Source organism: Condylura cristata, unplaced genomic scaffold (assembly GCF_000260355.1).
Source record: "Condylura cristata isolate star-nosed mole 26May11 unplaced genomic scaffold, ConCri1.0 scaffold00014, whole genome shotgun sequence".
In the NCBI taxonomy this organism is placed as follows: Eukaryota; Metazoa; Chordata; class Mammalia; order Eulipotyphla; family Talpidae; genus Condylura; species Condylura cristata.
In genome coordinates, this window is record NW_004567115.1 from 6,399,956 (window position 1) to 6,425,464 (window position 25,509).

The 25,509-nt window shown below is 36.0% G+C and overlaps 1 protein-coding gene across 3 annotated transcripts in view; it reads right to left on the reverse strand.

Annotated features, from left to right (window-relative positions):
* Nucleotides 1-25,509, reverse strand: part of PLS1 (plastin 1) — a 78,029-nt gene that overhangs the window by 3,534 nt on the left and 48,986 nt on the right. For 2 of the 3 annotated variants that reach the window (XM_012725022.1, XM_012725020.1), the window contains 9 exons: nt 22,074-22,239; nt 21,600-21,742; nt 19,750-19,845; nt 15,342-15,537; nt 14,855-14,875; nt 11,090-11,168; nt 5,971-6,085; nt 3,117-3,250; nt 2,579-2,702 (listed from right to left, as the gene is read on the reverse strand). In XM_012725022.1, the coding sequence (XP_012580476.1) occupies nt 2,579-2,702; nt 3,117-3,250; nt 5,971-6,085; nt 11,090-11,168; nt 14,855-14,875; nt 15,342-15,537; nt 19,750-19,845; nt 21,600-21,742; nt 22,074-22,239 (1,074 nt within the window). The remainder of the gene's footprint in view (nt 1-2,578; nt 2,703-3,116; nt 3,251-5,970; nt 6,086-11,089; nt 11,169-14,854; nt 14,876-15,341; nt 15,538-19,749; nt 19,846-21,599; nt 21,743-22,073; nt 22,240-25,509) is intronic. The other variant, XM_012725023.1, reaches the window with a different exon arrangement.

The window sequence follows — 25,509 nt, forward strand, 5'->3', positions numbered from 1 at the left end:
ACAGGCCAGAGGCTCAGGGGTGGTGAGAGGCTTCACCAGAGACAGAGTGGGGAGCAGAACAGGCAGATCGACGAAGTACACTGCTGAGGGGAGCACCGGGCGGGTCAGGAGAGAGAGGTCTGCCATGCTATGTGGTCACCTCCGGGGCAGGCGGGCAAGCCGGAAGCGGCTTTAGATTCTCAGTGCTGTGCTTTAACCCGCTGCGCCACCAGGGAGGGCCGGAGTCTATACTTTTTAATAAGCTTTCTAGGTGACTCTAATATCACCATAATAGTTTCTAAAATTAATATTTATGTTTAACATTTGAAATTTCTATATGATTAATTTTAATATATTTATATGATAATTCAGAAACAAGTGGTTTATTTCACTACAAATTGACTATTTACATACTTGTAGATTTTTTAAGTTTGGGAAAATTGTTTTGCTCATTTCTTTTTTTCAAATTTATTGAGATACAGTTGACAAAATTGTAAGGTATTCAAAGTATACTTTTTGATAAACTAATATGCCTATACATTATGAAAGATTTCTTCCCAAATTCTCTCCATGGATGGATGATCACATCTGTCACCACTGCCATATGTATATTTGGTATATGTGATATTATTTAAGTTATACTTTCTTAGCAGACATCAAAATTATAATACAGTATTATCAATCATAGTTGCCATGTTTTACATTAGATCTTCAGACATTAGTCATCTTAGAGCTGAAAGTTTAAGTCCTTTGTGTTATTTTGAGTATTCATTTAGATTTAGGAAACAAAGATTTTTCTACTTATTTTCTTTGATTCACCTTGTGAAAAATGAAAGTCTCTAGTGATTACACCTTATCTTCCTATGTCCAAAAAAATTGGTCTATCTTCCAACTTCCCAGTTTTATGTATTACCAGTGAAAGACCTTTTACTTTTTATTTTATTTATTTATTTTTGTAGAGATCTGGGATATAGGCCAGAGACAGGGTGTGAGAGGGGATCAAATTCATGCTGCAATAGCTGTGGATAGCTTCATAGTGCTGTTCTTTAATCCGTTGTGCCACCAGGCAGGGCCCTACTTCTATAATCCTAAAGACAACTAGCCTAGAGTTTGGCTTGTTTTTCAAGATAATGGACTGTATCATCTGTTTCTCTTAACTTAATATACATTGCTATTAGAACACTATTCCATTCCATGTCCTGTCATTTTTTAAAATAAAAGGAGAAAAACAGTAATGTAGCTACTATGGTTCCCTACAAAGCTCAGCAGGAACCTCTTCAACACATGATGTTATTTATATTTTGGCAGTACCAATAGTGTAGTAAGTCCCCCCATTTATTTAAGCCCTTTATATGTGCAAGATACTAATGAGCTCTTCACAATTTTTGACTAGTTTAGTTTAACAAGAAAACCAGAAAGCAGATATTAGTATGTCCATATTAAATATGGGGGAAATGAAACATAGAGAAATTAATAACTTGCTCAAATTCACACAGATACTAAATGGCAAGTCAGAAGTAAATATAGGTTTATCATCAAGAGGTATAGCTCAGCTGTTCAGATATAGCTGCTAATGTCTCTATCTACTACATCTTATATGCTCTACTCCCTTAGTTGATTTCCATGGAATTGCTGGTTCCGCAGACAGCGATATCTTCTTATTTACTTCCTTTCTTGAATAGGACATAATAGTCACTCAGGGTATTACATAGCCAGTGACTAAACCACTTTGGGACTTAGTTTTTGGTGAGGTACAAAAGATTTAATTTAATTTATTAATTTCTGACATTTTTTTATGCTCTATAATGTTGTTAAAAATATATGCCTTTTGCAAAGGCAAAAACAGAAACAAGGGTAGAAAACTCAGGACCATTTAGGGTTTCATATATTTGCAATCTTACCTCACTAAAGAATACTAATTTACTGCTGATTTTTCATATATATTAAAACCACAAACACAAACTTCACTGAATGAATATATACAAGCAGGCATGCTTATTTGCAGGTAACATCAGCTTGCATGCAAGAGCAAAACACAATGGAAATGCATGAAAATTAGTGGGTATGTATGTACAGATTACATTTTGAGTGCTTTATGAATCATCTACAAGTGCTTGGAAGTGAGTGCTAAGTGCCATTATGAAGCCAGATGAGAAGATATTTTTTCCTACCAGTTTTCTTAATTCCCACTTGAATCGGTTTGGTTGGCTCTGTTATGCCTTGGAAATGATGTCAATACAATTCTGAGACTGCTGCTAAGGGAGCACAAAACAGTATGGTCCTATATAAACAAAGGCTTTTATGGTTTTCATTTGACAGTTGATTTTTTGGCTCTATGACTTTCTTGTTAAGATTAGATTACCAAAGTCAATAATAGTTAACTGGCATTTGGACTCAGTAGGACAACAAATAAAAATACAGGAATTCAAACTGAGTATTTTTGTTTTACCCATGTAATAATTAGTAAGCCTAAGCTCATCACTTGTGTGTTTCTGAGATTTAACTTTGAAATTCTAAACCTAAACCAATGTGATTCCATATAAAATTCCTTCCTAACTAAATGTTTTACTAAAAATAGTTTTAAATAACTTTTGACTACCTTGAAGCTGGAAATAGAAGTTTTCTTCTTTGCACTTTTAAGAGTCTGATTGACCCATTGAATAATAATTTCATCATTTACTTTTTCACCCTCTCCAAGATCTGATAACACATTCAATGTGTATCTGGAAAAGAAAAGATGTATATTTTAGACAGAGAGGGGTGAAATTTACTCACACATTATTTACATCAGTATTCAGATAAATATTTAAAAAATACTTCAGTTCTAACAAATATTTCTAATTTTAGTCTGGTATTTGCACTTGACTACATTCCAAAGTTACAAAGCTGAGAAACAAAAAACTACTATATGGTATTTTAAAAAATTAAAACAACTTATAAGCAGTTTTCAAGAGACATTGATAAAAAAATGATTATGTATCTAGAGATTGAACCACTTTTAAAATAAAGTATAATTTATAAAAACTAGACTTTTAACAGTAAATCATTTAAAATTAATATATTTTGCATTGTATATATTTCAAATAACTTGTTGAAGGAAACTTATGGTATTGCTATAAATGGGTTAAGATTTTTACCTTCTCATCAGCTGCCATACCAATGCCAGTGTAAGTGTGGCATTCCCTTCATTTAGATCCTGTCCAGCAATGCCTACCAAGGAGAAGTTGGCCATATTCTTTCCAATTTCCACAGCATAGTTACAATTTTCAATCTATAAACAATAAATAAAAGGTTTGGTACAAAAAAATATTAAAAAAATACATCTTTTAGGCCCTCCCTGGTGGCGCAGCGGGTTAAAGCACAGCACTGAGAATCTGAAGCCACTTCCGCATGAGTTCGATTCCTGTCTGCCGCCTGCCCCGGAGGAGACCACATGGCGAGCCAGACCTCTCCTGACCCGCCCGCTGCTCCCCTCAGCAGTGTACTTCGTTGATCTGCCTGTTCTGCTCCCCACTCTGTCTCTGGTGAAGCCTCTCACCGCCCCTGAGCCTCTGGCCTGTACCCCAGTTCTGTATGAATAAATAAATAAATCTTTAAAAAAAAAAAAAAAAAAAGAAGGAATTAAAAAAAAAAAAAAAAACATCTTTTGAAGATACCAATCTGGTTCACTTACTGAAAACTAATAACACATTAAGTTAATATGCCAATTTCACTTCATAAAAATAATGCAGCAAAATTAAGGAAATAATTATTCCCACTTTATAGATGACTATGTCAAAGCACTGAAGTATTAACCTAGATAGAGAAACACTGGCTGGAAAGTTTTAAAATCCCCTCTTACTTTAAAAATTTAAGTGTCTCAGGTCACACAACTAATCATTGGCAAAACTGTGACTAAAAACTGTTCCCTATATCCCATAAATAAGAGCAATAAGCACTGGTTTTTTTAATTTAGTTAAGAACAATGTTCTTGACTCTTTTTCAAGTTACTTAAGATCGCATTGCAAAGTAACTTTATCTGAAATAGATATATTTTTTGTCCAAGAATAAGAAAATATTTCCAGTAAAAATGAAAAAGGAGCCAAATATAAATGGTATTGTTCTTCCAGAAAGAATCCAAGTTGCCAAATATCAGTTGGTCATGAATAAAAACACAAAAAGATCCTTTGAATCTGCTCCAACCTCTGCATAGGTTCAATTTTTAAAAATCTTCAGGTTGTTTTTTTTTTAAATACAAGACAAAATATCCCACAATTCTTTTACTTTCCTAGTAGACATAGATTTAGGCTGCCTGACAGAAATATGTTAAGGAAATGCATAAAATTGAAAAAAATGGAATAGATTCCTAATTTACACAAAATAGCATCAAAGAGCAGATTAAATAGCAGTGTGCACAAGTGAGATAAATACCAGCATATTTTTCACTGACATATTTCAATAGTAGAATGTTCTAAAAATTGTAATAGTAATTAGTATAAATGTTTTAACAGTGAAGGACCATGTGATTCATAGTTAATTTGACCTCTAATTTTTTTTTAAATTTCTTTATTTATGCATACAGAACTGGGATATAAGCCAGAGGTGCAGGGCAGGGAGAGGGTTTATCAGAGACAGAATGGGGGGCAGAACAGGCCCACTGAGGAAGTACACTGCTGAGGGGAGCAGCAGGCGGGTCAGGAAAGGTCTGCTGCACCATATGGATCACCTCTGGAGCAGGTAGGAATCGAACTCATGCTGAAATAGCTTTAGCTTCTTGGTGCTGTGATTTAACCCACTGCGCCACCAGGGAGGGTCCTAATTTGACCAAAATGTTTGAAGGTAAAGGAACTCAGGGACACTAGCCTAGCAATGAAAGGGAAAAGAAATGGATCCCAGCATAAGGAAAGGTTATGTTCTATTTTTTAGCAACAATTTGGCAAAATACTTATAAGATCTGGTGAAATCTAAAGAAAATAGATAAAGAATAAGAAAAAATTTTAAGTCCTACATACTTTGCCTTTAGAAAGCCAATAATTCTGGCAAAAAGGTAGAAATGCTAACAAAACCAAAGTTGAATATTAGAGCAAGAAGTCAACTGAACAAATATGAACACCAAGAACATCATAGAAACCCAGAATAGTGGGAGACAAGAACTTCTCTTTACAGTCATTGACCAGATATTCTCTGACAAACTTTAGTTGCTGTACTGCTCAAAAACATATAAAGGCTTCCTGTTAACTAAAGTTTAAAATCCAAAGTCTTTAATCTGACATTCAAGGCTCTCAACATCTGGCTCCAATCCACATTCTATGTTCACACTCATTTTATTTATTAGAATCCTCTACAATAAACAAGCAATTCTCCCCAATTCCCAGAAACATATTTTGCTTTCCTATCACTATCGGTTTTCTTAGTCTTCAGCCTTCTCAAGTGGACTTCTGATAAAGTCTATTCATTTCTCAAAGGCTAACTCAATTACCATCTTTTGTATAAAGTACAGTGTTTTTCTACCTTCAGACTCATAATGTTCACCTTTGCATACACTGTGCCCTATGGTAGTTGTCTGTATAGATATCTATACCCCTTATTTCATCAGGGATTCCTCAGAATGAATTCCATGGCTTGCACTATTTTAATATCCTGCATTAAATTATAGAGGTGAATGGGTAATCAGTAAATATCTGTTGAAAAGTACTAATGACAAAACAGTAAAGACTGGATATGTTGTTATGATTATAAAATATGAATGCATTTATAATGCATCTCAAAGAAGGCTAAGTTCTAGAATCTGCTAATGACAAAGCCATGGTTATATGAAGAATCTCACTTGGGGGACTGCCTTCATCTTTCTCAACATTTATTAAATGCAAACTGACAAAAGGACTGTTGGCCTTGATGTATTTTTGGTTTGAATAAGAACTGTGGGGATACACTATACTAAGCTTTACAAACTCCAAGTCCTGTTTTATATCAGAGCAATAATGACATAGCTACGGTCACTATTTCACTCACCTTCTTCATGTTCCCTCCAAGAGCAGGATAAGGAGGTTTGTTGACATGGCTCCAGTTGACTGGCACACGGATCATTTCATAGAGCTGAAAAATCACTAGAGCATCCGCAAGGTCACTACAACAACAAGAAAAAGAAGATGAAGGAGGAGGAAATAATGGCCCCAACTAACAACAGGGTTATTCAATACTTAAGAAAGAGGACAGGGAATATCATTTAACTCAGATTTAACTCAGAACCCCCAACCTAGGAATCTGTCCAAAATTTTTTCATAAAGATTTACAAAGATGTAAGACCATCCACTGACAAAATATTTATAAATACAGAAACAAACTAAATGCCAGCAAGTAAGAGGCTATTTAATAAACCTTCCTCACTATGAACTCCCAGACCAGCACAAGATTGATCTGTGTGTACTAATAATATTAAAAGCTTTATAAGACATATTAAGTTTTAAAAAGTGGCAGAAAATTGCATACAAGTTATCATTTGTTAAATTTATTTTTAAAATTAGGAGTATTTATCAGATGGTTTTACTCATAGCAGGAGTATAAAGGACCAGTCTAGAAAATAATAATAATAATGAACAACTATATACTAAAGACATTTTACAGGAGTAGAATGGGGAATGGGATCAAAAACAGTGGGAGGAGGGAAATGTACTAAACTATGGTGATGGCACATGGGTGATTTGGTGATGGGAAGCCCATGGGGATTACAACTGAGATGGGAAAAGGCACAAAATTATGTAAAAATAAACTATTATATTATTTTTTTTAATTAATTATTTTTTTAAAAACCTGTATCACAGCTCTTTCTGCCCACTGCACTGGTATCTGTACAAGAGTCTTCTCCTTTCCTTAACAAGCTTAACATTTTAGATGTCAAATAAAATAAAAATAAAACCTATACTGTAGTGTGGACTGTTGATAGCAACTATCTCTATTAGGAAAAAGGAATATGGGAAGGTAAGGGAAGAATTATTGTTACTTTATTTATTCTACATATTTACACACTTGAAACTTGTATAGTGAGAATGAGTTCATGTATTACTGATACAAACTTTTAAAAAGGATTTATTTATGCATACAAGAAATGGGGGTTAGGGGGGTGAAAGTATTCAGTAGAGACAGAGTTGGATTCCTAACAGGCAGATCTACTGAAATACACTGCTGAGGGGCACAGTGGACAAGACAGAAGAGGTCTGCTGTGCCATGTGGGTCACCTCCCTGGCTGCAGTGGCCTCACAGTGCTGTGCTTTAACCTGCTGTACCTCCAGGAAGTGCCCCCTGATATAAACTTTTAAAAAATAATTACACAAAAATTACATCAACTCAGTAGCAGTTATTCATGTTAAATAATGGAGGTTAAAAGGAAGGAATTTATAAGCAATTAGAAGTTCTTTAAGTAAGAACATTACCAGTTAGGAATAAAAAAAAAAAAACCTTCCCATGTGAATGTTAAAGTATTCTAGTCTGTTTTCAATCCTATTTACTAAGTACATAAAGCAATAGCAACAGATCTTAAAATTGCCAGGTCTGGGCTCTCCCTGATGGCGCAGCGGGTTAAAGTACTACATTTGAAGCTCTCTCAAGCCACTGCAGCACGAGTTCAATCACCAGCCAGGGAGCTGACCCACATGGGCGGCAGACCTCTCCTTGTCCGCCTGCTGCTCTCCTCAGCAGTATACTTTGTCAGTCGGCCTGTTCTGCTCCCCCCTCAGTCTCTGGTGAATCCTCTTACCCACCACACCTCTGGCCTGAACCCCAGTTCTGTAAGTATAAATAATAAAAATAAATCTTTAAAAAAAATTCTCTAAAAAGAAAAAATTTGCCAGGTCTTTCTTACATTATGTGACTTTCCTCCCTAAATAGCTAGTCCACTAAATTATGTTTTGTGAAGTTTCATATCAGTTGTACTGAACTCTGAGTGCACACTACATAGCAGTGGAAGGGGCTAGGCCCTGTTTGAAAAACAGAGAAAGTCTAAGTCTAAGTCTTCCACGAAGCTCTCCAGATTACGTATAAATACATGGAGAATATTGTATTTAAAAGAATAATTGTTGGGCCCTCCCTGGTGGCGCAGCGGGTTAAAGCACTGCACTGAGAAGTTAAAGCCACTTCCGCATGAGTTCAAATCCCGCCTGCCCCGGAGGAGACCACATGGCGTGGCAGAACTCTCCTGACCCGCCCGCTGCTCCCCTCAGCAGTGTACTTCGTCGATCTGCCTGTTCTGCTCCCCACTCTGTCTCTGGTGAAGCCTCTCACCGCCCCTGAGCCTCTGGCCTGTACCCCAGTTCTGTATGTACAAATAAATAAATCTTTAAAAAAAAAAAAAAAGAATAATTGTTGATCAAAGGATCAGGATAAAGACAAGACTTGCAGACAAACTATAGATCTGAGGCAGACAGCAGGGAATGGAGGAGACAGCGAAGTCAAAACGGTAGGGAAGAGCACAAGGGACAATGGTGATGGTGTACCGGTGCCACAGTGGCTGGAAAATTATGGGGACGCCACGAGGGGAGAAACCAAAAATTGTACAGAAATGAACAATGATGTAAGAAAATTTTTAAAAAGTATAACTGAAGTATTGTTTATGTTCTAGAATCTCATCTATTTCATGAGCTTTTCGTTTTTACTTTAAGTAAAGTCATTCTCATTTCTACATAATATGGTATTACTATTCATGTTTTGAACATGAGAAACTGAGGCCCTGAAATCATTTCCAGAAAATTCAAAATGCATTCAGAACCATCTCTCCATTGAGAAATTCTAGGACTAATTTAATAGTTCTCACAATGTATTTCATAACTTCTTTAGAGAAGAGAATTTTCATTTCAAGTCAATCCAAATTGCCCAAATGTTTTGGTTTGTTTACACTATAGATAGAAAACTTTTCACTCAGGGGTAGGTTAAAGAAGATGATCTGTGGGTTCCTGGGAGCTGCCACACATGGGCAACTGTGACCTATTTGTTATCTACAAGTCACAGCAGGACATTCCTTAACTACCTATGGAGTATAGCTCATATCTCTAGGCAGGCCCGGGGATGCATAGGCTGCTGTTGACTATCTCCATGGTGGTCTCAGGATAACTCTGCCTGTGATAACATCACACTTTGCAAATGCAAATGTCTCTGACACATGGTCATGATGTCTGCTTCCCTGTCCTCCTAAAAATTTGTCTCTCATCCTACCCCCCCCCACCCTACTCCTCATACCATTGTCACATGACCAGGTTTTACTATCCTGCATGATTTGTGGCAACAAAGTTCTGGTGGCAACAGTGATACAGACACAAATTCATGGACACCTGGGTCTGAAATCAACTAGAATTTTGGCTATTATTTCCCTATATCTGATGGTTCTTCTTAAGGCTATGTTACTTTTTTTTTTTTTAAGATTTATTTATTTGTGCATACAGAACTGGGGTACAGGCCAGATGTGCAGGTGTGGTGAGAGGATTCACTAGAGACAAGAGTGGGGAGCAGAACAGGCAGATCAACGAAATACACTGCTGAGGGGAACAGCGGGGAGCCAGTCAGGAGAGGTCTGCGTGCAGCGCCATATGGATCACCTTTGGGGCAGGGCTTGAAAGAAATCATGCTGAAGTGGCTTTAGCTTCTTAGTGCTGCGTTTTAACCCGCTGCACCTCTAGGGAGTGCCGGTTATATTACTTTTAAGGGCTTTCTGAATGCTCTCTCCCAAGGAATGGGAATATTATATTCCCATTCCCAAGAAAAATGTATTCGTACCTAGAAGTACTATGCTAGTTTTTAGGATCTATATAATCACCAGTAATATTTAACTAAAATAATCGATCCTTGCTATCAATCATAAAGAACTCTAATGTTCTTACCATTCATGGAAAAGGAAAATGCTATCATGACTAAACAAATCTTAACCTCTAGATTTAAGTTTACTTTTTAATTCAAAAAGAAATAAATGCTTATTACTAAAAAAAAAACTTAAATTACTAAGATTAAAAATATGTTTTTTCATTACCCTCCACTATGTTCCATACAATTTAGTATGTTTCCCTCCCAGATTTTTAAAAAATTCACATGTATTTATACAAACAATTGTTAATTAAAAACAAGAGAACACTAGGCCTGTTATTCTTCCTTCTCAATTTATATTACAGACATTATGTCAAACTGATCCATAAAGATTTAATCTGTCCTAATCGCCTGTATTTGAATCCTTTACTATCAAGATACTGTCATGGGAATTTCAGTCTAAATGTACATCTTGTCCTCTAATTGGAATTTACACACTTTTAAAGAGATTATGAAATGTGAGTCTAACACATCCAAGTTAGTTATCATAATAAATTAATATTTGCTTAAAATTTAAAGATTATTTTGAATATACAGAAATAATAGCATCAAAAATCCCCCATCAATGAACTTGGTCTTTTATGGCATTAATCTTTAGTTAATTTTTAAATAATATTTTAATTAATATTCTCTAAGGCATTTCCCTGTATGTAAATTAATAATGGACCGTTAATTACATATTTTTCCTAAAAAAATACAATTAGCTAAAGTTGAATTCTTTGCACTTTTTTTCAAGGTAGGCTGGTAAATTCTATAAAAAAGAAGAGTTTCTTTTCATCCACACTTAGAAAAACACATTGTTAGCATTACAAGAGAGCACAGAAAATGATTCAGTAAAATATTTCCTTAGTCCTGACAATGTTAATAATGTATTGGTATTATTCAGGGAAAACAAATTACTTCTATAAATTGGAAATAATATATACAACAAATTATAAGCTAATTGAGGTTTTGGTTTAAAAGTAAAAAGACTGTGACTTATAAAGAAAAATACTGATATAATAATTCATAAAATTAGTGTTCTTCTGAGTTAAAATTATAAAAGATTATCAAATTGCTTATTTTCATCATTACAACTAATATCATGGGATCATATTATCACATACTTTTATAATAAAAATTTTCATCTTAAAATCCATTGTCTTGCCAATACTCAGCATTCTAAAAATTAAATTTTTGCTAGAATTTTGTGATCTTTAGAAAATGTTCTCATGAAAACTTAACTGCAGCTAGAAACATGAAAAGTTGGACACTGGCCACAGATGAAACACAGTAAAATATTTACCTGTATAAATGATTAATGTATGGGTGGACCCCCAAGGAATTCATCCAGTTCCGAAAGGTCCTCTCTTCCTTACTCTCTCCTAAAGTAGACACAAATTCACACTCATGATTCAGGACAAAAGGAAACAGGTGGTATATTTTAAAACCATCTGGCAGGTACAAACTGACCATACAAACTATACCATGGTTCCTGTGACACAATCTTTTTTAAGGAAGAGGAAAATATATTATTGCTAAAGTCCTTCCCACCATCTTAAAAAAGTCCATTTACTCTAAAATTTCTCCATCTAAAGTTCTTTTGTTGATGTATGTGAACTACTGAGCCACAGGTTTTTCTGCCCATAAAAGTAACAGATAAATTTATGTGGTCAAATCTGTAGTTATTATAGGCAAGTGATTGGCTAAAACTTAGCAACAAAATCTTTCTACAGCATTCCAGGAAATATTAGCAAGTTCAAAAAAGAAAAGCTGGACCTTCCTCAAAGCAGTGTTTTTAAATTTGTCCAAATTATGACTTTAGACAGGAAAGTTTCTGAGCATACAAAATTGCATTTTAATTCTACCAAAGAGCAAAGAAAGGGGTTGGGGATTACAAATAATAATAAAACAGGCAATGAAAGGATATCACTATATTAGAGGTTTCCTGAGATTTTTTCTTTCTAAAAATGTCTATCCAGAAAGGACACTGCCCCACACAGGGCTTCTGAAAAACTGACCCATGTACAGCTGTTATCATTTCTAAACCACAGGCAAGGTATGGTCTCTCTCTAGATGTTGGTTCATGTGGGATTCTGGGGATAATCTGGAATATAAATCTATAAATATCTGAACTCAAAGGTCCCATTCCTAAAGAGCCACCCTTGCAGTTATCTTCAGACTCAGTGCTATAGATAGTAAAGTGAGGCCCACCCAGAATAGGACCCAAAACCTTATAAGATCTACAAGATTCTAAATTTTTTGTGCCAATTGTTCAGGAAATAATCTGCTCATTACTGGTTTTGTTTGTTTGTTTGTTTTGGTGTGGTTTTCAATGTTATTACCTAATAGCCTTACCAGAATCTGCTTTAATTCTAGTTAATTACACAGCTATGTAACTTCTTGCTTAAACTATGTTGCCTCTAATCTGCATAAAAGGTAATTGACTATCTATTGTATATGCCACACCACTTTGTAATAACATATAAACATACTATGATTAACAGCTTGATAATATGACTATGTTTTTATCCATTAGTTGTTTTCTATTAAAATCTATTATTTTGCTATAAATACAGTTTTCCCCAGTAATTAGATGATTTTTATATTATTTCCACCTGGGAAAATCCAAATTGTATTTTAAAATTACAAGCACTGTCAAGGTAGTAATGATTTCATTTTCATTTGAAAGGAGTATCTAAATTAGACGGAACCTAATTGTATAGTGAACAATATTTTTTAAAAACACTAAACTTGTATTTTGGTTGAGTTTTGAAACTTTCTAAGTTTCAGAAGTTCATCTTTATTCCTGTGTATATTTCTGGAGAGCAGAAATGGAAGACTTATTAAAATACACTGCTAAGAGAAGTAGAAGGGAAGATAGGAGAGAGCTGCTGCCTTTTCCTACTGTTTTCAACTAATTATATAATTATTTAACTTTGATGCTGGAAAGTAAAATAGTTCTACAAGTGAGCATTCATCTATCTAATAACATTTTATGTTGTCTTGGTAAATAAATGCTCAAAGCCAGAATACTACACTTTTGTGCTAGAGTTACGAAAAAGCTTTACAAAAACATATGTATATCAAATTGGAAATTAATAGATTGCAAACAACAAAAGCAATCTTAGAAATAAAATCTTAGTTGCTGATTTACAAACTAGAACTGCAACACACTCTCATTTGCATGGTCAAACTGACATCTGCAATTGATACACTTCAGAAAATACAGTGAATATATATCATAGGCAAGTAATAGGAAAGAAAATGAATATATATTTAATACTCATTAAATTTGCTCTTCTTGACCTGGCCATTACTTAGCACATAATGTAATCTAAGCTCTTTCATTCAAGAAAAATCATTTTAACTCTCTAACATTTTCAAAATAACTATTATTACTCCCATTATATACATGAGAAAACAAGGGCTCACAGAAATCACTCGGATATTAAATGGCAGACTCATTATTTAAACAGTCTTTGTAGTTCTGTGGCCTATTTCTATCACCACATGTATTCTAAGATGGTCTCTTTCTAGATAGCACCCTTGGCTAATATTTGGCTCAATTCAATACAAAGGTTTAATACTTAAATAGACTTTTAATTTTCTTTAACTCCTTATATATAATATAAAATTCTTTGCCAGTAGTACATACTAATATATGTATATGGAATGTGATAAGGCCAACTTTAATTTCACTGAGAATTTATAAAACCACAAATTTACAGAGGAAAAAATTCCAATAACAAAGTCAAAAACAATTCTGACAGATGTTTTAGGACATACATATGTTCTAAGAAAAGATGAATGGTAAATATTTCCCATAGTAGCTTCTTATTTAAGTATAATAAATACTAATGGAAATATTTAGCAAACCTATTCACACTGAAAAAATTCCAAATGCATGCTGGATAGTAGCAAAAGAATTCAAACGTGACAAATAGGAGAGCAGGTTGGAAAAGATATCTAGCAAGAATTCAGTGACTATAAAAAGCAGATCATTTTTAATATGCCACTCTAAACAATGCCTTCTTCTGTAAGACACAAAGTAATTTTGAAATTTTCCAGGCTGATTAAAAACTTAGTAGTCTTTCTTTTAACTAAATTCTTTAAAAATTTTAATCCTTCACCTTAAATTTCTCTGCTAAAAAAATCTAATTTGTATCTATCTTCCCTTTCAGTTACTTTTCTATATATAGAATATAAATTAGAATAATGAATTCAGTGATTCATATTCCTCCAAAAAACAAATTTGTTAAATCTGAAAATTTGCTCATTAATCAAAAACCTGTAATTATATAGTTACAAACACACTGGAACTGACTGTGGCGATCAAAGAGAAAAAAAGCATGAATCTTATTTCTCATTCTGGCTCATTGGGGAACAAGGAGGTAAGGTGGGGGAGTATGAAAATGAACACAGCAACATCAAATTTCCCCCACCAACAATAATCCCTGTTTAAAAACTACCTGCTTCAAACCCAGACAACTAACAAGAATATTTTAGGGTTGGCCCCTTCCTGACAACTTCCTGACAGTTTTTCCTTTAATTCTGATAGTAAGAGGGCTTGGGGGCACATATGAATGAAAGTGTGAAAATAAGAAGAAAAGAAGGATGGGAAACAGTTAAGAAGAAAGAACTGCATATTGAGGATGTTTCTGTCACGATGAGAATGTATATATTGTAAGCTTCAATAAATTCAATAAATATAACATAGCTCAGTAGTACAAAATTATCTGCTATAAAACCTAAGTAGATGATTTCAAGTATTACTTGTGATAAAAGGTAAGTTTGTTTATTCACAGTATAGGGATAAAGATTTTACAGAAAATCATAAAATCCAATTGTCAAAATTAAGTGGTGAGTTTAATCAAAGTCTTGCTCTGCTATTCTAATTGAGTCTCATTTGTATTTCTTATCATTCATTCTTTAGGCATATTAAGACAGAAAAAAAAACACAGCATGAACAATGCAAAAAAAGAAATTCAACCCAAATAGAAATTGATACTAAAAGAAAAACATTCAGAATGAATATATTTAGAGTATAGAAAAGTACTAAATACAGTACCTACATTAGGAGGGGTCAAATCTGCATTTCATGAAGCAAAATAGGAAAGTATTATAAATTATGAGACAGATAACAGTAGCCCACACACACATGAACAAGTAATGAATACTGTATTTTTTTCATGTATACTAGAAACATTAGAGAGAGAACAATGCTAGAATTAAACTGTAGCTTTCAAAAGAAAAAAAGGAGCTACAAATAATTATTTTTTTCCAAAAGCTAAGTAATTGTCCATAATGGTGGTAGAGTTATGTGGTCATTTTAAGAATGTTTAAATGTATGATACTTTTCACTAAACTCTTATGGAAAAATGACAGAGAAGGAAGATAAACCCAGTATTCCCTTTTAACCAAAGCCAACAACCAGTCTATTTAATTTGAACTTTTTAATGGATTCACATGCACATTACTTCACACAATATTGTGTCTCCCACCACCACCTCCTACCTCTGACAGTGACATAAGACAAACCATAAAAAAATACATACCTTCCAACAAACTCATATCGATGTCATTATTATTAGGCTTGTGTAGGGATGGATATGTGTTAAACAGATTAGCTACAAAAGCTAAATTAAGTTTAGGATTGCCTGAAACCACATCTGCAGGAGTAACAAACTGTCTGCAGCCCAATTTATCTGCTTCCTTAAGCATGTATTCAGCACGCTTCATGTCATTTGTCTCCTAAACAATGAAATAAAAACAGTCAAGGTTAAACTTTTGATTGCAATAACTTTTTATTGCTATGTATTTTTATGTGCAACTTTTTTCTAGAAATATATAATAGCTCAAAATAAGATCAGAAATGCAGGAATTCCAAATCAAACTCTATCTTTTAAATAAATAAAAACAAGTCTCCTGAGTTCTCTTGCTGGAATCACAGTATTATTCCATCCTTATTGATGCACTACTCAACAAAATTCTCAAATATTGTATCAGAATCTATACGTCAAAGTATAGGTAACTTGGTCAAGACCATATTCCAAGTGCCTTCTTGCTAAGAGGCTTAATAGGTTGGGAACACATGTTAAAACTATTAAAATCCAAAGAAACAGTACTTTCCACAACTGTAAAACCCTGAAAATAATCAAAGGCTTATCAACATGATAGGCGATGAATAAATTATGTTACCGGTATTGGGGAGAAGTGCCAGGGTGAGGCTAGAGGCACAAAGGGCAGGGATGCATGTGTGTGTATGTGGGCACACTAACAAAAGTACCCCCCAGTGACAGAGTGGAGATCAGATAAGGTGGATACCCAGTAAGGGAGCAGGAGACCAGATGGGAGAAGCCTGCCTGTGAAGGTGAGTCTGTCTTTATGCTCTGTTTTCATAGGCTTTCTAATTCGGGGCATCAGTTTGCACCCAGTTATTTGCTGGGAAGTCTGGTCTTGGATGTCAGCCTTTAGCATAGAAACATGTGGTCTCTGCTTCTGCATTCCTGGAGCTGGGCTGCTCTTTCTGGTCATAGTGATCAGTCTTATAGCCTTTTCCCCAAGACAACCTTATAAATGTCCTGACTGAAGCCTCCCAAAATTGCCTGCTGGATAAGGATTGGAGGTTTAGCTTTTTTTTTTTTTTTTTTAAGATTTATTAATTTATGCATACAGAACTGGGGTACAGGCCAGAGGTGCAGGGGTGGTGAGAGGATTCACCACACACACAGAGCGGGGAGGAGAACAGGCAGATCGACAAAGTACACTGCTGAGGGGAGCAGCGGCTGGATCAGGAGAGGTCTGCCACGCCATGTGGGTCACCTCTGGGGCAGGTGGGAATCGAACTCATGCTGAAGTGGCTTTAGCTTCTTACTGCTGTGCTTTAACCCACTGCACCACCAGGGAGGCCCTGGAGGTTTAGCTTTTAACCTTACTAAATGGTACCTCAACATTATATTCACAGTTGTACAACAAGTGCCCATTATCAAAGTATGTTTAAAATAAGTACTAGAAATTTAAAGACAACATGACAAATATTGTTAAAAAATGAAAATCAGTTTATAAGGAATAGATAGAATTGGTTCAAAATACTATATAAACAGAAAAGCAAACAAATAATGAATGTAAGGTTCAAGGTGATAGCTGCAAATTAAGATGAGGCTAAGAGACAGGACAGAGAACTGCACAGCAAAATGTAAATGCCAAGGGCCTTACTTGAGTGTTTATACAAGCTTAATCATCAAAATTGCAAAAAAGTTAAAACGTAAACAAAAGCACAAAGTGTTAAGATCAATGCTATTAAATAGCAAAAAGAAAACAGACCTAGGGTAGACATGAACAAATTACAATATGTAAGCTTTATTGAGATCTTAAGCAAATAAACTACCAAAAAAAAAATTGACATTCACAAAGCAATTTGAAAATGCCAACTGTGATCACATATTTTGATTTTAAATAGATTAATTTTTTGGTATATAAGGTATTCTGGTTATACTTCAAAAGTATCTCTCTTCTAGAAGCACATATTAAAACATCTATTGATGAAATAATATGCTGTCTAGGATTTGCTTCAAATAAATATAGAAAAGGAGAGAAATAGGCAGGTGAATAATCAAAAAGATGAGCTTCTAGTTATTGAACCTGCAGAGGGGAAAGCACCATATTCCAATCTATGAGGTTTGTTCAGTTTTGAAATATGTTTGCAATAAGCTTTTGAGTATTGAACTAGCGAGCTAAACGGCCAAGTTGCTTGGCCACAAGAGTGGAGCAAGGCCTGTCAGTGGGACTTGTTTCTTCAAGCACTTCTGTCAGTGATTATGACAGTGAAGTGGGCAAAAGTTAAAGAAGAAAAAGCAGGTTACTCAAAAAAAAAACCTGTAAAGAAGCAAAAGCCTGATGAAACGTCAAGAGCCTTCTCACCCTCTAAGTAGAGCAGCAGCAGAGACATGTTACAGATTGGGAAAATGTGATATAACAGTGTTCAGACATTAAAGGGAAAATCCTAACAGATATTAGAAACTACTGCAAGGATCCAGAGGGTGAAGCGAAACCAGGAAGAAAAGGTGGTTCTGAAGAAAGATTTCTGTTATGATGATGCAGTAAGAAAATGGTAAAACTTGTACTGTTACATAAAACTTGTACTGTTCTAGTTGTTTTAAACTCTTTATATTGGCATTTTGTTAGAAAACACATGTTGTTTTCCAAGTAACTGTATTTGTGGAAAAACTTGTAAAATGAATACTTTTTCAATGTACATTATTATTATGAGGAAAGTCAGTTGTCAATTAAGGAATGATCAACTTAGCTGTCAAATTAATCAAGCTTTGTGCCCATCTCCTAATGTAAAATAAAACGAAGTAACCTATGAACACAAATAACTAAGTTTTTTAATTTCTAATTTTCAGGCCCTCCCTGGTAGTGCAATGGGTTAAAGCACAGTACTATAATACTAACTGCAGCCACTTCAGCCCGAGTTCTATCTCTGGCCAGGGAGATGATCCACATGGTGCAGCAAACCCCTCCTGTCTCGCCCGCTCTCCCCTTAGCAGTGTACCTGTTCCACTCCCCACTCAGTCTCTGTTGAATCCTCTCAACACTCCACATCTCTGGCCTATACTCCAGTTCTATATGCATAAATAATTACTAATTTTCTGACCCAAATAATTTACAAATGTTTGAATAGCTTTATAATATTGTTCCTTAATGTTTTATTATAATAATGTGAAATACAATTAGCAATAAATTGCCTTTAATACTAAATATAATGAATTTTGCATTTTAAGTAAATCTCCTAATTAAACAGAACTGGTAATCACTTGGCAATCTATTATAATAGCTTATTATTTCCTTCCTAGTAAACACTAACAAAATCACCCTGACGGGTTCCAACTGTTTTTTTTTTTTTAAAGATTTATTTATTTATGCACACAAGAACTGGGGTATAAGCCAGAGTGCAGGGGTGAGAGAACTCACCAGAGACAGAATGGGGAGCAGAATAGGCAAACTGACTAAGTACACTGCTGAGGGGAGCAATGGGCAAGTTAGGAGAGGTCTTCCACATCACGTGGGTCACCTCCCTAGCCGGGAATTGAACTAGGCGCTGCAGTAGCTGCTGATTGCTTCATAGAATTGCACTTTAACCCACTGTGCCACCAGGGAGCGTCCTGATGGGGCCAATAATATAGACACAGGCAGAAGTGGGATATAGGGTTGATACCACACATCCTCAAACTCAGAATTCTATCATTCCCTTTTTAAAAAAAATAAAAAGGATTTATTTATTTATGCATACAAGAACTGGGGTGTTGACCAGAGGGTGGGAGTTGGGGGAGTGGTGAAAGGATTCACCAGAGACAGAGCCCAGAAAGAACAGGGAATCTACTGGAATATACTGCTGAGGGGAGTAGTGGGCAAGACAGGAGAGGTCTGCTGCGCCATGTGGCTCAGCTACCTGGCCAGGGATGGAACCCATGCTGTAGTGACTGCAGATAGCTTCATAGCACTGTGCTTTAATTCCTTGTGCCATCAGGGACAGCCTGTAATTCCCTCTTTTTCAATCATACCAGTCAGAGATTAAGCAAGCAATTCAGAGTCTTAGAGCATGAAAAAAACCTCTGAAGTACAAAAGATCAACATTTGATGGAGGGCTGAGGACTCCACCAGAGTATTCTGTCTAAAGAGCACTGCACTATAAATTTGACTGTGCTCACTAGTCAAATTCCCAGAGACAGAAAATAGAACAGTGGTCACTATAGACTTGGTGGGGAGGAGGAATCAGGAGTACTTTTTTAATGGGTACAGGGGGGTGCTATGGGATGATAATAGTTCCGAAGATGGATAACCATGATGGTCACACACAACGCAAGTGTACTTAATTCTACTGAACTGTATAATTGGAAATGGTTAAAAGAGTAAATGTTATGTATATTTTATCCAAACTATTTTAATAAAAACTGTACTCACATTAAATCCTGAAAGGTCGATGTCAATGGTAGGCTCATCCTCCCAGTCACCTTTAGGTGCAATCTGATTTAGCAGATGGAAATAGGCTTTTGAATCCTTCAAGGAAAGAAATGAAATAGCATCTTTAAAATAAATAAAATTATATTAAGAGGAAAAAGTATTCAAACTATAGCACAAAATGTCCTTATCAAAAAATGGAATAATTATACTCACTGCTTGTCAACTTCTGAATGCACTGTTCCATTTCAGACTTCAGAAATCTGGCCACACTGTTCCCACCCCTAGAATTACCCTTCCCTAACTTTTTCATTTGTTTATACTCCCAAGCATCAGCATCAATTACAAACAGGGACAAGTACTATCATTTAGAAGCATTCCCTAGATAATGGAGAATGAATTAAAGGCCCTCACCTACATTACACAGCAATGCATGCCAACCTCTTTTTAAAAAAAGCTGTGACTGTATTGTATTACATAATTCAATGAAGTTGTCTCTAATGATGGCTATTATTTCCCCCTATATGTACAGGTAGATTTTTCCATCAACGCACAGAGTCTATTCCACTCCCATTTAATTTAGACAGGCCTTGTGGCTTGCTTTCGCCCACTGAATGTGAAAGAGGTCATCTGGGAGCTTCTGCTCCCTCTTGATGTTCGTCTCGCTGTATAGTCCAACTACCTGAGAGTACTATGCTGTGAGGAAGCCTAAGCTTGCCATGTGGAAAGGGCTTGTGGAGAAACAGGGAGGTACTTGACGAGTGAGTGCATCTTCCAGACCAGTTCAACTGAGAGGTGAATGCAGCTGAATTTGTGACGTTAACCAAAAACATCAGACCGACCAAGACAAGTATTAAGTGGCTAATCCAGATTTGACACACAATGAATTACTGTATTTTAAGTTATTACATTTTGGGTGGTTTGTTATACAGCAATAGATACCTGACATGTCTGTTCATTAGATATGTACCTACCTGTGAAATTGTGCACTCTTCTCAAAAACTAGATTTTCGCATAACCCATGCCACAGAGGGGTTTAAAATATCTGATGGACTGAATTTTAAAATAAGAGAACACCTCCAAATCCTCTTTCATATGAGAAAATCAAAGTAAAGAAAGGCAGCATCATTTTAAAAAGACTAGTTATCAGGTAGGCTATTAATCCAAAAACAAAACAAAACAAAACCCTGAATGAAGGTATTAACATATCAAAGGAGAATATATGAACCAGTGTCAAATCTGATTCATTTGGGCGAAAATCCATAGAGAAGAAAAAGTTCAAGGGACCCAAGTTTTCTCAGTAGTGACTACAGAAGTGTTAGGAAGATAAAACATTACACTGCAAATTTTCCCCTTAGGGAAGGAAATATTTCAAGTCACTTCGGATGAGAGACATACCGTTAGAGTTCCCTTTGTCTATCAACATCTCTGCCTCAGAAAATTTGGATTCTTGTTAGCTGGTTACTGGCAAAGTAGGATTTCAAGTGCTGAACTGGCAGGCCCATAGGGCCTTTAACCCAACAGATGGATTCAGTCCAAATTAACAGTTTGATAGCATTATAATTTAGTTGATCTGTGGCACATAAAATGGGAACAATGCTTATTCTGCTAAGGTTAGCAGCTTCTTCCTCGCACAGTCATATGAATTTATTAAAAGTCAGTAAATTGGTTTATTTATTTATAAAAAAAATGTTGTGATTATAATCAGAGAAATGCAAACTAGGAAGTGTACAATTTCACTGCCTATACTATATCCCTGTGATTTAAACTTCAAATTTAAATCTGAATGCCTTCTGATTTTCACATTCTACATCTTTATTTCACGTCTCTAATTTGAAGATTAAAATATAAACCTTAATGTCTTGGCTGAAGTTGCTGATGTTGTTCCATCCTGCATTGGTCAGATGATAGTTGACCCATCGCAGCAGTAATTCCTCAGGAGAAAGCTTCATCAGCTCCTCAAGTTCCTCACCTTCCTTCAGCAACGCAATTAGAGCTGACAAGAAAATAAATCCTTAAATATTTACTTATTTATGCACACAAGAACTAGGGTACAGGCCAGAGGTATGGGGGGCGGTGAAAGGATTCACCAGAGACAGAGTGGGGAGCAGATCAGGCAGATGCACTGAAATACACTGCTGAGAGGAGCAGCACGCAGGTCAGGAGAGGGCTGCTGTGCCATGTGGTTCCCCTCCCTGGCCAGGGGTCAAACTCATGCTGCAGTGGCTGCTACTGCAGCTGCTGCTGTTAGCTTCATAGTGCTAAGCATTAACCCCCTTGTGCCACCAAGGAGGAGCCCAACAGTAAGTATTTTTTAATGATCTTACCTTCATTCCTGGAAATCTCAATATCAGCAAAAAGACCAACTTTGATGATCTGCCAGAGAAGCCCCATGACCAAGTGCGGCTTTCCGTCCTTCAGATCCTGTGCGCCGATGTTAACCACGGTGCAGCCAATGGCAGAGGCAGAATTCAAGGCTAGGTTTAAATTTTCCTGCATTCCCACAAAGAAAAATACAAATGAGGAAGTACTTTCTAAAGAAGGCCTCATCCACAAGTTGTGAAAGCCGAGACAGACACAGTGGATTGCAGGAATTTCAGATTTTTAAACAGAAGCAACATTGATACATTAATACCTTGAGGAAAAACAAATCCAGTAGTTGTAAGTATCTCTTTTATATGCTCATGACTTTCAAATCACTTCCCTAGCCCACACTTCCTCCCAGCCCCCATTCTTAAGTTCTCACTACAGTTATATCATCATTTGATTATTTTCACCTGGACGGCCCCCAAATAACCCAAATTCAACATGCCCAAAACTGAAGCCAATTTTCTCACCATGCTTCTCTGTTCTTCTTTTCCTGTTCTGTGAAAACTGTTCTTCCTAATTTATTTCCTGTTTTTGTTTATGGGACCAACCATCATTCTTGCTTTTCTTTCTTTTAAATTCATATTATTTTGGGTTTTTTCCTTAAGATTTTTCTTGATTTATGTATACAGAGGCCAGAGGTGTGAGGGTGAGAGGATTCACCAGACAAAGGGTAGAGAACAGGCAGATCTACTGAAATGCACTGCTGAGGGGTAAGAGCGGGCAAGACAGGAGAGGTCTGTAGAGCCATGTGGGTCACCTTCCTGGTAGGAGTTCAAACTCATGCATTGTTGCTTTTCTAAGTCAGAAATATAAGCAGAATTCTTGTTCATCTTTGCTTCCCACATCAAGTTACCAATTTCTGTTACTTCTACCTTCTAAATGCCTATGGAAGTTGTCAGGGCATTTTTTCAGATTTCCTAATTCTTTCACAACCCATCCTCAGGAGTATCTCCATGATGCATTCTACAATACTCTGCTGTCCGATCTTACTTATATCTTACATATAAACTTGAAGGTGTTTCCTAGCTTTAAACCCCTTCAAATGTTCTGTATTCCCACTGTGCCCTAACGCACTCTGTTCTATCTGTATGGGGCCTCTGAACTTGGCCTGACACACGCTTCTCCCAGCCAGCCACTGTTCCTGTAATACTGAGAAGCCTTTCTAATTACCCTGCACCAAGTAGTGAGAATCACCACAACCCCTGCTGGCACTCATTTTCCCTACTTTACTCTTTGTCAGTCTCTTACATATCAAAAACTTGCATATTTATTATTAATTATATCTTCATCCAATCAGAGACTGAACACAATGATAGCAAATGTTTTTTAGATGTTTATGACTATTTCTCCATAACTTAGCACACGGTATCTGCTGAATAAATATTTATCAATAAATAAGTGAATAGCAAGAATAACTGAAGGCACAACAGAAAAGAGAGGGTTGAATCCAAATTCTTATCACCACAACTAAAACACTGCATATACACCTGTTGTCAGAAAAGTCTTAACACATTTTTACATAGAAAAATACATCATGACTTTTCCAACAGCCTGATAAAAATCTCTGCTTCAGTCAAGATAGAAGGACCTTAAACATGCTTTTCCTTTGCCCTATATTGCTCCTCTTTCCTGGCAGATGGTCAATCCACAAATCAAATATCTCATCTATGGCGATGTACCTGAACCCTCTCTCTACACATAGTTGGTCACTCCCTCCCCTACTCTCTCATATAGACAAAAGCAAGGAGGACGGAGGGAAATTATTCATCATGAATAAAATTAATAATTAGTGCTACATAATATGTATTCTATAAATATTATGACGGCTATCCTAGAAAGTTTTACTAGTGTCAGTTCATTGGTGTTGGGCTAAAGATACTTTAAATTTCTAAAAAGTCCCTTTTTGGAAGCATTCTTTGAAAAATGATCTGGCCTTCCCATATTGCTTTTGATCTTCTGATTCCTCTAGAGGTGAAGCAGACCACGTTAACCCTCAGGTACTCCTACTGGAAGAACATATATATATATATATATATGTATGTATGTATGTATTTGTTTGTTTGTGTGTTTGTTCTTGGGGGGACATATATATATATTTAAATAATATAATAGTTTATTTTTACATCATTTTGTGCACTTTTCCATCTCAGTTGTAATCCCCTTGGGCTTCCCATCACCAAATCATTCATGTGCCATCACCATAGTCCAGTGCATTTCCCTCCCTGCACTGCTTTTGATCCCATTTCCTACTCCACCCCACAAAATGTCTCTGGTATATAGCTGTTCATTATTATTATTATTTTCTCGCCTAGTCTGTTATATTCCTGCTAGGAGTGAAACCATCTGGTATTTTTCCTTTCCTTTCTGACTTATTTCACTAAGCATGATCTTTTCCAGCTCCATCCATGTTGTTGCAAAAGGCATGTGTTTTTTTGATTGCTGAGTAATATTCCATTGTCTATAGGTACCACATCTTTTTAATCCAGTCATCCACTTTTGGGCATTTGGGCTGTTTCCATGTCTTTCCAATTATAAATAAAGCAGCAATAAACATGGGGGTGCAGGTATCTTTTTGAATCAGTGTTTTTATGTCTTTGGGGTAGGTAACTAGGAGTGGGATTGCTGGGTCATATGGAAGCTCCATGTTTAGCAGTTTGAGGAACCTCCAAACAGTTTTCCATAGGATAGGGGTTGTACTAGTTTGCATACCCACTAGCAGTGCAGGAGAGTTGCTTTTTCTCCACATCCTCGCCAATATTTGTTGTGCTAGTTGTTTGAAGATGTGCCATTCTCACTGGGGTGAGGTGGTATCTCATTGTGGTTTTAATTTGCATCTCCCTTATTACAAGTGATGTCGAATATTTTTTCATATGTTTGTTGTCCATCTGCATTTCCTCTTTGGAGAAGCATCTTGTTAGCTATTCTACCCATTTTATGATGGGGTTATTTATTTTTGTTGAGTTTCATCAGTTTTTTGAATATCTTTGTGATCAATCCTTTATCGCTAGTTTTGTTGAGAAAAGTTTTTCCCAATAAGTGGGATGTCTGTTTGTTTTTTGTAATGTCTGTTTTGCTGTACAGAAGCTCTTTAATTTGATGTAGTCCCATCTATTTATCCTTGCCTTCACTATCGTTGCATTGGGTACTGTTATCTTCAAATATGATGCTGAAGTGTATGTCGTGTAGTGTTAGGCCCATCTTTGCTTCCAGGTATTTTATGGCTTCTGTTCTTATGTCTAAAGGGACCTATATATTTTTCATTGACACTCCAACCCTATACCTATTCCTCTCCTTTCCCATGTTGCCAACTTCTAACTGCAACTTCTAGAGGGAAAGGATGTCCTGAAGGAATTCTGCAAATACAGGTTTTGTGGACTCCCTCCCTACTCCAGT